The sequence below is a fragment of the Toxotes jaculatrix genome, chromosome 16 (assembly GCF_017976425.1).
Source record: "Toxotes jaculatrix isolate fToxJac2 chromosome 16, fToxJac2.pri, whole genome shotgun sequence".
Taxonomy (NCBI): domain Eukaryota; kingdom Metazoa; phylum Chordata; class Actinopteri; family Toxotidae; genus Toxotes; species Toxotes jaculatrix.
In genome coordinates, this window is record NC_054409.1 from 13106699 (window position 1) to 13119001 (window position 12303).

General features: G+C 40.9%; 1 protein-coding gene across 1 annotated transcript in view; it reads right to left on the minus strand.

Moving 5' to 3' along the window:
• Positions 1-5120: 5120 nt before the first annotated feature.
• The window catches only part of si:dkey-1d7.3 (transmembrane protein 132C), a 28561-nt gene continuing 21378 nt past the window's right edge, over positions 5121-12303 (minus strand). Inside the window, exons 7-10 of the mRNA XM_041059153.1 lie at positions 10133-10313; positions 9845-9958; positions 9529-9720; positions 5121-6623 (exon numbers count right to left, since the gene is read on the minus strand). Of these exons, the coding sequence (XP_040915087.1) occupies positions 5121-6623; positions 9529-9720; positions 9845-9958; positions 10133-10313 (1990 nt within the window). The remainder of the gene's footprint in view (positions 6624-9528; positions 9721-9844; positions 9959-10132; positions 10314-12303) is intronic.

The window sequence follows — 12303 nt, forward strand, 5'->3', positions numbered from 1 at the left end:
GATTTAAAAATGAATGAAAGAGTGGAGAAACATTACAAATACAGATGCCTCTGTAAAGGACACAGTGGCTCAGTGAATGGTTTAATCATTTAATCATGATCATATCACTGTGAGCACCTATGAGAGACTCTGGATCAAGGTACCAGACATCACAGTCCACCATGATTATCAGAACTTGGGAGTCTTTGTCATTAACTTTTACTCCTCTTGATTAAAATTCTGTCCTAATTTACAGCAAAATGACTTTCCTCTAAGCAAAGTTCAAGAAATGAGCTGCAATGGAAAATCCATTAAAGATTCAGATCTGAATGAATCCCAAATCCTGTAGTTCCTTTCACCTTGTGTCTGACACTGAGAAATGACAGAGACAGAGGAAAACATGTGTCAGCAAAAAAAAAAAAAAACTTGAGGGGAAACAAATATCAAGAGGATAGAGTGAGAGTGGCAGGTGTGAGGGCAGGAAAGAGAGTGAGGAAAAATAGCAAGACAGGCAGTCTTAAAGGGCTGTAGGCAAGATGAATGCAGCATACTGTATGTGTAAAGTGTGAAGCAAGAAGGGAATCATGTAGAGGAGAAGAAGCCACAGAGACAGAGAGGCAAAGAGTGAATGGGGGTGGTAATGGTTGTCAAGGATTAAATGGATGGAGAACGCTTCACCTAAGACAACATTTCCAAAACAAATGCGGATACTGTAGATGAAACATTGATGCTTACTTTTTCTTCAATATATTCGTCAGCTAAACAAAAGGAAATTTTTCAAACATCTACTATAATTTCAAGGAACTTTTCCATACCAACCTTGCAACCTGTCACATGTTTTCCTTATTTGTGCTGCATCTGACAGACCAGTTCTGTCTCCTTTACCTTCAACCTTAACCCACACATACACAAACATACACAGTCAGGCACAGACTCGCTCTATGTATGTATGTGTAGTGTATATTTCACAGACACACACACATACACATACACACTGCTCTTCAGATGTGAAATGAGGTGGAAAAGTAACTGCAAAGCCAGACGGGCGCCTGCAGCTATCTCAGGGATGAATATAACTATCCCATTACAAACACCTTTAATGTTGCCATGGTACGTCTGACTTGCTATGCCATCCCATCATTTCATTTTTCTTGAAGGTACCAATGCTATTATTTCTGGTTGCAACTTTGCAGCATGCAACTCATAAAAAGGGCCAAACAGCAATCAGCCAATATGTTTTCTTAATGGGAGGAGGCGTAAAAAGTCTTTCATGGCTTTTCCAAACCAGTTGTGTGCAACACTTTAACAACCTTAGAAAATAAATCAGATTACAGAAGCAAGGTGCTAGAGGTGAAAGACACCAACTCTGCTGCGATGCGTGAAAGACGTCTGACAGCTGGGGTGGAAGGATTACTATAAATGCAATACTCCTCATTCACATAGACTACTTTAATCCGCCCGTCACGGCAGTGTAATGTAATGTGAAATAGGTGGTAGATTTCTATCATTTCTTTGCAAATGATATTCCTTTAAAAGCTCTTGTTTCTTCAAACTGTGTTTTATAATAACTGGACAGTAATATTCCCATAAATTAACTGTAAAAAGCTGCGAAGATCTTTATTCACTACAAGCTCATCCTGCACAGCTGCGGTTGACAAAATGAATAATGTGTACATTTGATTTGAGTGTCTCAGTTCACAATGTTAGAAAAAATCATTCTAAATACTAAATAAATAAATAAAGAGGGCCTGTTTTACAATCAACAAAAGATTATACTCCATGAAATTTCTGAAACAGTATCTGGGCCCAGATTCTTTATTGACATTTGCTGTTGTTGTTTTAAACTGTTAAGAGTCTCTTTCATTGTGTCCTATGCTAAAGGACAAAAGGAAGTGCCCTAAGACATTTTTTCTGCACAATTCTTTCACCAAGCAACAAAAAAAGAAGAAAAAAGAAGATCATGACTGGAATCATTTAAAAAATTCAAACACTTTCTGAGGAGCAGGCAGTCACGCAGTGATGAGCCACCTCACTTTTTCTACTTCATTCATCCTCCCGTCCCATTTTTGCGGTTTCATTATACTTGCACATTTAGCTATAAACTTTAAGTGTTGCATAGTGTTTCCTTATTTAATTAGACAAAAATATAACAACAATTGTGACCGTGCTCATTTACCTGTCATCTACACACTGCTTCATCTAATTGAGATTCCTCTTTTGTCAATTAGGGTTGTTCTTTCTTCTGCTCTGACAAAGCTGTTCTGTCTTATTAACACAAAGCAAAAACTTCTCTTCTGCCTTTAGTCCCCTTCTTTGTAAAACTGGTGACATTATCATATGATGCACACTGAGCACTGACACTGCACTGGCAAGCAATGACAGCGACGAGTGTCGCAAGGAAGCACGAGGCACTTTGTCTTAATGAGCTGCCATACAGTCTGAGTTCCCCTCCACCTGTGATGTGAGAGTTACCGCTGTCATCTCCTTATTCATCTTAGGACTTCACGCCTGTGTGTGCCTGTCTTCTTTTGTCTGTCTTTGTCTGCCTATCCTGTTTTTCTCTTTTAAAAATCCACTTGCAGTACTTTTTCCATCAATTCCATTAAACAGACTCCACAATAGCTGTATATACCGTCTCAACCAATTTTTACAAGTAGGTTCTCTTTTTTTTTCCAGCTACACCTTCCCCCAAACACCTGCCTCCATCTGTGACCACATGTCCAACCTGTGGGCAAGCTGCCTTGTGAAATAAGTGACCTTGTCTCTTTTGGCCTACATTATCAGGAGTGTGCCATGGAGAGGGTCCACTAATGCACACTAATCCTCCAACACAATGACCCCAATCCCTTAAATCTGTCAATAAGGAAGATGATGCTCCAGATTACAGATCCTGCTGTAATGATACCGAGAGACTCCGTTCCTGTCTTGTGTTGTTTACAAGACAAACACATATTTTGCAATTTACATTCTACATTATATACAAAAGTTGCCCTTATTACTATGTATATGGGCTTGTATTTCAAAAGAGTTTTGACAAATAATGCAGCTGGAATTATACTTCACTATACTGTTTCCCTGCTACTCAAGACAAACACCTATTGCAGCCAAAACTTGTGTGATGTGTGTGATTAACTCACAAGCTTTGAAGGCATTTACTTCACACAGACAGCACAGACCATTTAAATGATTTTCAGTTTACATGTGGGAGACCAAAGGATGAACGTCTCATCAAAAAAAAAAAAAAAAGTTAGTGTTTCAGTGGAAAAGCACACTGAGATTTTGTCACAGCATTGTAGTCATACAGACCGTGCAGCGTTTATATCTTAATCATCATTGTGTCTGAACTTTTGAGTTTTGAATTCTGCATCCTGTATGATACAGCAGGTCCGCAATCAAAAGATGCCGGGCCACGATGCACCACAGAGACAGCTCTGAATCACTGCTTATCTCCGAGGCGAGCTTGTTTACTTCTCTCACCGCTGCTGGACAGATAAATTGACTGGAAATGGGAGGGAGTTTATACGCATACAAAAAACGCTGGGCCTGTAGGTAGAGAATTTGGGAGAAAGTTATTAAAATTGCTTTTATCAACACTGTAAATCCACCCGATGCTGTTGTGCAGCAGGGAGTGACGATGCGAGCTGTCATATCCACAGCTGCCAACTCCTGAGGTGCAGGGCATCAGATTATCTGGGCTTCTTTAAGCTGGGGATGCTGTTTATGCATCACAGAATGTAATTTTGAAAAGTGTAGCTGTGGTCACCTCAGAGACACTGGCAGGAGGATGGAGGAAAAAGAGACAAATGAGCCATGAGTTATCATATGCAAGCCATTGATAAAATACCTGCAATTCTTCAGGGACCCTGTCAAAATACAAAAAAACAAGCATCGCTTTCTCTTCTCCCATCTTTTCTCCTACTCTGTGGAACAGTTATTTTGTGCAGCGGCACAGAATCCCAATATTGGCAGGCACATCAAATACGGTGCTGTCAGAATGACATTTCGATGAATGATGACATCAGCCTTAAATCACATTCAGTAGTGATTATACATAATTAAATCCCACTGATTCATAGCAGAGCTTTAGCCTTTAATCCAAACCATTCACCGTGCTTTACTGTGAATGATTTCTTACTATTTTTAAAGGCTTTCAAAACAATGACTGAATTAAATTGAATTAAAACTATAACAAATGTATCTATTTGTTCTTTATTAATAGGATCTCATAGGACATACACATCACATTTTGGTTTAAAAATAAGAGGTCATTACATAGAAAAGGCATCATAATTTTTCATTTACACATGAAAAATCTTACAGCTGAATATGTATTGCTCTGAGTCAAGAGACCAAGATTAGACATTTTTACAAATTGTAGAACCAGGCCCCCAGGAGAAGCCTGGAGCCCAAGGTAACTTTGTTAAAAAATTCTGAAACAATGTCCACATCACACTCTGCACAGACTATATTTGCATAGCATGCATTTGATTTGAATAAGTATCGGGTGAAGACTGCAGTGACAGATTGCTCAAAATAACTTGATAAATGTTGCATATTCTCTGACAAATTGCACAGACTCTTCAGGTATTCTCTGGAGGAATCCTAGAAAAAAAAAAGTACAAAAGGCTGGAAAAGAATAGAATTACTTACAAGAAATAATCCCTCCCTTACTGCATTTACCCTGACAACAAGCAATATCTGGAGCCATTTCTACAGGGGCAACAGAATTGTACAAAAGCAAAAGGAGGTGAAAATTCAGTTGTTTTGAGTTAGAAATTAGAAATAAGTAATAGTATAGATATATGTATATTTACAGGACTCTTATCTCTGGAGCACCTCTTCTTCAAATAGAAGAAAACTTGCACACAGTATCTCCTATGTTGGTCTTTATGGATACACCATTAAATGCTGTATTTACAGGCTTTCACTGTGCACAGTTGGTATAAAAAAGTTCTTTGTGTAATCTCAATAAATAATCCTTTAAAGTGATTTATCTTTTATTTTAAAAAAATGAAAGCCAGCTTCTTTTCCTTTAGAGATTCTACACCATAACATGTTGTGTATCCACACTTTTTGTCCTAGCTCTCGCTCTTGCTCACTCAAACTCACACGCACACACACATACACACACCCAAACACACTCACTGGGGTTCTCCTAGAGGTTTGACCACAGGCCATGGCATGTCAGGTAAAGGTGTCTGAGGCTCGGCAGGGGCCTGGTGCTGCTGTGTCTGCTGGTTGGCCCAGTTTAAGTCCACACCGTTCTTCTTCAGTGCAGCCAAGTGCTTGATGTCCAGGGTGGTGAAGGTGGTGAACTGGACCTGGTTCCTCTTACTGGTGGGGGAATGAAGAGGCTCGCTGCGGTGTGGCCTGGCCAGCAAAGTGGCTGAACGGTTGGCCATGGGGTCAATTGCCTTTCCCTGAAACTGCTGCTGCTGGGAGCTGGTCCTGCTGCGGCCCAGGGTGGCAGTTCGTTCAGGGACAGCGGGAGCGCTCACAGTGGGCAGACTGCTCTCCAGGCTACGGTGTCCCATGGAGTCTATGGAATGTCGGGACTCCAGGGGACGATGGGCCTCGCGTTTTAGAGTGGACACTTGAGCTGAGGAACCTGGGGCAGGAGTGCTATGATTATTGCTCCCCAGCCACACCCAGTCATGCTTGTGGTCCTTCGGGTCCCCGCTGGGGGTTGGGCCTGCCTGTATGGGTGTCTTGTGCTTTCGGAAGCAGAGGTTATACGAAGCACAGTTGAGCAAAAAAGCAAAGATAGCGACACAGGAGACCCCCACCAAAGCATACATGCCAATTTCCAAGTCTGACATGGCTCTGAATGTCCGAATGAGGTCGCTCTCGATTACTCTTGGAGTTTTAGGCTTTGGGGGCTCCTTCTTGGGTGTCACTTCTGCTTTAGGAATGTCTTTGTTAGGGGGTGAATTGGGGTTATCGAGCATGTTTCCAAAGCTTCTCTTCTGCCCTTCACCTTTAACGACAACACCCACTGTTGTTGCTACAGGTTTGGCAGTGCTCAGTGGTGTATTTAAACTTGGCACGCTCTTAGTTGCGGTGGCAGTTGCGGGAACGGCAGTATATGTGCTGCCTCTTGTAGCTCTGGTGGTAGATCCAATCCACACAACATGTGGCTGCACATATTTTGTAGAAAATATGGCTGAGGTGGTTGTTTCTGCCAGGGTGGACTCCTGCTGATCAGGTACTGTGCTTCTTAACAACCATTTATCCATGTTTGTGACAGCACGCTGTGACGTCGCCGCCATTTTAAGCTCTCCTACCATTTCTGATGCACCACCGTCATAATCTTTATTTCCATCAGCGCTAACCCCCTTACCTCCACCTCCTCCTCTGCTGCTGCTCTGGAAGTTGATTCTGAGGAGCCCCGTGCCCACTGCTAATTTGCTCTTCCTCTTGGACTTCTGGCATTCCTCACAGATCCTCAGCTCAACCCTAACTATCGCCCCCTGGCCTTCACCTTCACCTCGGGCTACCACAAATGTGGACAGCGGGGTGCGGCGTACCGTCGCCACCCCCTCATCTGGCGTGGAGACTGTCAGGGAGTAAATGCTGCGGTCAAACAGATCCAGTGGAGCAACTGCACCATCGCTGAACTGAACCCAGCAGCTGACCACCGCTTCCTGTGAGAAAGACAGACAGACAGACAGACAGACAGACAGACAGACAGACAGAAAGAAAGAAAGAAAGAAAGAAAGAAAAGAACATACTATGATAATTGAGCAATACAGAGTTTATATGCAGAAAAGCAGTTCAGAACACATGCAGCAAATCAATATTTCCCCCCTGCCTTCACTGAGAGCTATGTTCCCATGATTGTTAATAACACTGAATTGCCTATGCTTAATCTCTTTATGATTACACACAGTTGGGTGCTACTGCACCATAGATTATAGTCCTATGAAGTCATAGAATGAAATATAATTTCACCAAAGTGGATAAAGAGAGTGTTATACAAGCTCTTTAAACAGGAACAAAAAAAAAAAATACAATACAGTGATAAGGGTCACGTTAAGAGCAGAATTAGCCGATCCAATCACATTAATACACAATGACCTATTTCCTGTTGCTAATGTGAGCCACTGGGTCGCCACAGACCTAACCTATATTTTGAGTTTGAATACATTATGAATCGCCCTGAGCAGAACATTAACAGCTTGCCATCGCAGACACAATTGGCTGGTCATCTGCACTGGCATGGTTCTAATAGTTTGTTATTGACAGGGGCAGACCAGCCACAGTGACAGTGTAGTGTAGGTAAAGTGAGCTGCCGTTCCAGCAGCTATGGAGCGCCTAATTGCTGCCCCATGCCTGGTTTAAAATGGGAAAACTGCCATGGCTAAATGTGTGAGTGAGCTTTTAAAATGATCATCTGTGCACCGAGTCTGCCTCTTCCGCTCTCTCACACAGCATGGTAACTGCGGATGATGGTCGGGGCTGTGAACACAATGAGTTCACATTCTGAGAGGCAAAGAGAAAACACAAATATTATTACACCCTTAAGGTCATTGTTGCCTAAATGTGTTCTGTTGTGGCAATCCTTGTAATTCAAATCCTCTCTGCAGAAGCCCATTATATCTTTGTTGGAAGATGAACATTTGCGATGTGTTAATAACACACAATTTTATCTGTTTTGAATTCTATTGTCTGTGGGGGTGCATATGTGGCTTCTGCTCCCTGTGCAGGAACAATTGAGCAAACAAAAATGTGGAATATTGTGTTTATTTCCAAACAGCAGAGACTTTTTGTTCTGCTTTGTGCTTATGGTCCTTGAAATGTGGGCTTTTGTGCTATAAGTAGTTGAAAACCATCTTGATGCAAGAGACGCAACACTGCACTACTTTTTCATTTTGATGTTTCCCACTATAACAAATAATAATGCTGTTTAATGCCAGATTTCCCTGACAGATTTAAAGAACATTTATGGGGCACCAAAACCAATAACAGCAGGAACTGTTAAGATATATATAGTCCTCACCATCGTATATACTATGAGAAGAAATTATTTTTCCTAAAGGTAATCCGACTTGTGAGCTATGACTCCTCTATGGACCTCCTGAGGATAAGTCACGTAGTTTACATATTACTCTAACAGAGCTTAGTGCCTGTGTCCATCTACAACTTTAAGATACCAACATTTCACTCCTACTCTCCTTCAAAGAAACAATTTTTCCACTTTTTGTTGCCTCATTTCTTTTGAAACTACCTAGAGTTTGTAATTCGCTTCAACCACCTCTATGAAAAACGGGGAGGGACCCTTTTCCCTTGTGATTTATTGTCTGATTGAAACCAGGAGCAATTTCTATTCCCAGTATTCACTTTAGCTTATTTCCCTAAACCTATAATTCCCTTAATTCCTAACAATGCACTCTCCAGGCATATGACAGAACATATATACAGCATAACGAAGTAAATTTAAGATCTAATCAAATTAAATCAACATTAAAATCAATCAAATCAAATAACTGGTTTAACTGCACCTGCACTGCTGGCAGTTTCTTTGCTTTAAGCAAGACTATGATTAAGTGTTAAATCCAAAATTTTAACACTAAAATCAATACTTAGGTCTTATGTACAAGGTTTGATTTGCATGAGGGCAAATCAAAGAGTAGCAACACAAATCATTTTTTTCTAATCCACTAACAGCTTACGAAGCATGTTGGTCTTAAAACGCCGGCCTATGAGGATGCTGATGTTATTTATGATTTTGCTTTATTATACATGGATCTGTGATTGTTTCCAGGGTGGTGTGAGTAATAAAAGGTGGAAAACTGTCAGTGCCAGGGGCTTGCTTGTTAAATGCTCACACTTTTAAAGAACAATAACCAAGGGATGTTTCAAGGTTTCTACACATAAGCACATAAGTATGGCTGCAACTTCAGGAGGGAAACAGCTTACTTAAACAGCTAAAAAATTATTACACAGAATAATTACAGAGGAACACAGATTGTGCATGCTCACCTTTGATATTTAATCACAGCCTATAGCAATCTTCCTTCAATATTTGTGTTAGTGCTTTTAGATAAGCTCTTTGATGGAACAGATGATGAAACCGTGCCTATGGGTTGACACTGACAGGTGCTCTCATGGGAGTTAAAAAGAGTGTAGGTGCTGTTTAGTGTATTTTCCATCAAAGGACTTACAAGACTGTGGTTAAATTTAAAATGAATTTAATGATATGTTTTGATTTTACCTTGCCCAACAAAAACGTTGGTCTGCATCACACGGCAAGGCATTGACTGTTTCACTTAATGGAAATCATGGAAATAAAAGCCCTATTCAGCCCAAGAGACACTCAAAGAAATCCCACAATAAGCAAACACATTTTTATAATCAAACATTGAACTGCTTTTGTTTATTTCCTGCCCCATGTGATTTTAACAGTTATTAAAAAAAATTGTGTGAAGTGGTTAAAAATGAGTGACGATAAAACTAAACAGGCATAAAACGAGACAAGTACCACCTCAGGCAGCTGAGCTGTGCCCCACACTTTTATGCTTTGTGTATAACAATTTTCCAGTTACTTACCTGTTTGAGCTGCGTGATCATCTCCCGTGCGGTTGCCGTGGCGACGATGGCCCGATTGCTCCCCGGGCTGAGCTGCAGGGACAGAGAGAGTCCAGAAATCAACTGCACTCCCAGCTCCGTCACACTCACTTTGTCATCCACCACCCTGATGCTCCTCTCAGCCAGGACCGATGACGTCAGAGGGGACAGCACCTGCAACAAGTGCAACCTCATTCAAACTGCAGATGGATTTTCAGTATGTGTACAGAGTATGCACTACAAGTGCCAAAACCACATATACGTACACACACACACACACACACACCTCATCACTCACCTGTACAGTAGTAGTGCCCACAGCCCGTCCCTGTAGCACCACCCCATCCTGTACCCTGGCTACGTCAGGATCTGCCACTTTTAGAGAATAGCGGACAAGACTGGTCACATCCACCTGTCAATCAAAGAAAGAGAAACATTTAATCATATTAAATCCTCATCCAAAGCAAAGGATTTTTTTTTATTCTAAAAATTAGTGATTATTATCATTTTGAACTTTTGAAAGATGAATTTAGTTAAGACCAGATATACTAAAACCTGATAGTAAGTGCGGATATGTGGTTTTTACCTGCCAGTCAGGCCCCAGGAAGTACTCAACAGCCTCTGCTCCAGTTAGCAGGTCAGGCAGCACATCAGCGCCAGCCTGACCCACAAAGGGTGTGAGCACCCTGAGGGTAGAGTGCTGATACTGCAGCATGCAGCCCCTGCCCTTCCTCATCTCCTCCTCTTCCTCACTGTCCCATGTAGACCTAATACAAAAAGGCAATCAAACACAATTAGCCACAGTTCGCAGGCCTAATTTAGGAAACAAGCTCTTTGATAGATGACAAGATTGAAATAATTTTCATGCCTGTATGGTACATATGAAGCTATAGTAGACTGGTGGTTAGTTTAGCTTAGCGTAAAGACTGTAAACAGGGGGAAACAGCTAGCCTGGTTCTATCCAAAGGTAAAAAGAAAAAAAAAAGAAAAGAAAAAGCTAAATCTGCATGCCAGCACCTCTAAAGCCCACTGATTAACATATTATATGTCATTTGTTTAATTTGTTCCAAAACCAAATTGACAAGTTGTGGTTTTACTGAGTTGTGGTTTTGCAGTCATTATCTTAGTTAATCCACATAATCCCTGCTTCTGTTTCACTTTTGGACAGAGCCAGACTAGCTGTTTCTCCTTGCTTCCAGGCTATGCGCTAAGCTACGCTAACCGCCTGCTGGCTGTAGCATCATATTTAATCAACAGGCATAAAAGTGGTATTGATTGTCCTCGAGAAAGTGAATCACTGTGTTTCCCAAAATGTCTAACCAATTTATGAATAATATGTTACTTCATGCATGGCACTACACTTATTTAGATATTTTTCACTGAGGGGTAAATCCTGTGTGATGTGAATTTTAAGAACCTTTTGTAAAATAGTTCCCCTAGTAATGAGCTACTGAACAGGTTTCAGTGGCTCATTAGGTTTAGTTGATCTTACCTTTAAATTTAAATTGCAAACACTGACACTGCAAAATCATGTTAGTTAATCTGTGATCTGAACACCTAAATGTGGTTTCCTGCTGCTTTCAGCAGAAAGACACTGAAGAGCAATACTGAAGACCAGCCGTGTGCTTGCTGATGCCGAAGAGGCACAACACATGCTGAGTGACCTTTCCTTCTAAATGAATTTAAGTTAAATTAACCAGGATCCCACGGCTGACTGGTTTGTTTGTGGGTGATAGAGGTTAAGCTGTGAACCACCCTCAAACCACTCAGCAATGATCATATAATTATCATAAGCACAGCTGGTCTGCCACGCACTGCACCACAGGTGGGCTGGAGGGTTGGTGGATATGCTTTCTCACTGCAGGCAGACAGCTCCTGTCAAGAACTACAATCCAAATACGCATCATTATTATATAGCCTAAGGTCAGAGCTTAACATGTGATGGAGATGCTGCTTGAATTAAATCAGTGTGACTCAACATCAGACAGCAAACAAACTCTTTCTTCAATCCTCCTGTCTAGCTCGTGGAGGATATTAACATTGTACCCTCTTTCCAAATGCAGAGAATAACCTGTACTTATTTTCAGTTTTATACATTTACTCTTGATTGATTCAAAGTATGAGTTTTTTTTATTATTATTTTAGCAGTTATAGCATGAGTTATATGTTTTTTTTTTTATGTTTTTTTTCAGAATCCGACTCACTGATTTCCAAAACACTTGGACACAAAAGTTTGAAGTTTTTGTGCTTCTCTTTGCCATGGTTACTCAACTTCCTTGTTAGTTCTTTGATAACCCTCGAGCCTTCTTGCATTTTATTGGTTTCCAAGGCTCAGTCAGTGAACACAGTATTATTATAAGTGTTTTTAGTCTGTTTTTTTTTTTTCAAACATTAGCCTGATCTGTTGCTGCCAATTAGCCAGAAAACCCTGAACACATCTGTGCACATGAGTCCAACACAATAGCCTGGCACAAATAAATTCAATACTGTTTTTTTGTTGTCTCATGAGCTGAGAGAAGCCATCACAGTCACACACCATAGAATTTTCTGACCTAGTATCTGCCTTTGTCTGGAGCAGGGTATTGAATGTTTTGGAAAATGAAAGTCCATAAGAGTTTTTTACCCTGGAGAAAACTAACAGAACATCAGTTGGCCATCATCATTAGTATTGAGTGAAAAAATAATGACTTTTCTGTAAGTATTGAGTGAAATTCCACTAACCTTTATCTCCAGGGCAACTGTGCTGCCTCTACAGTG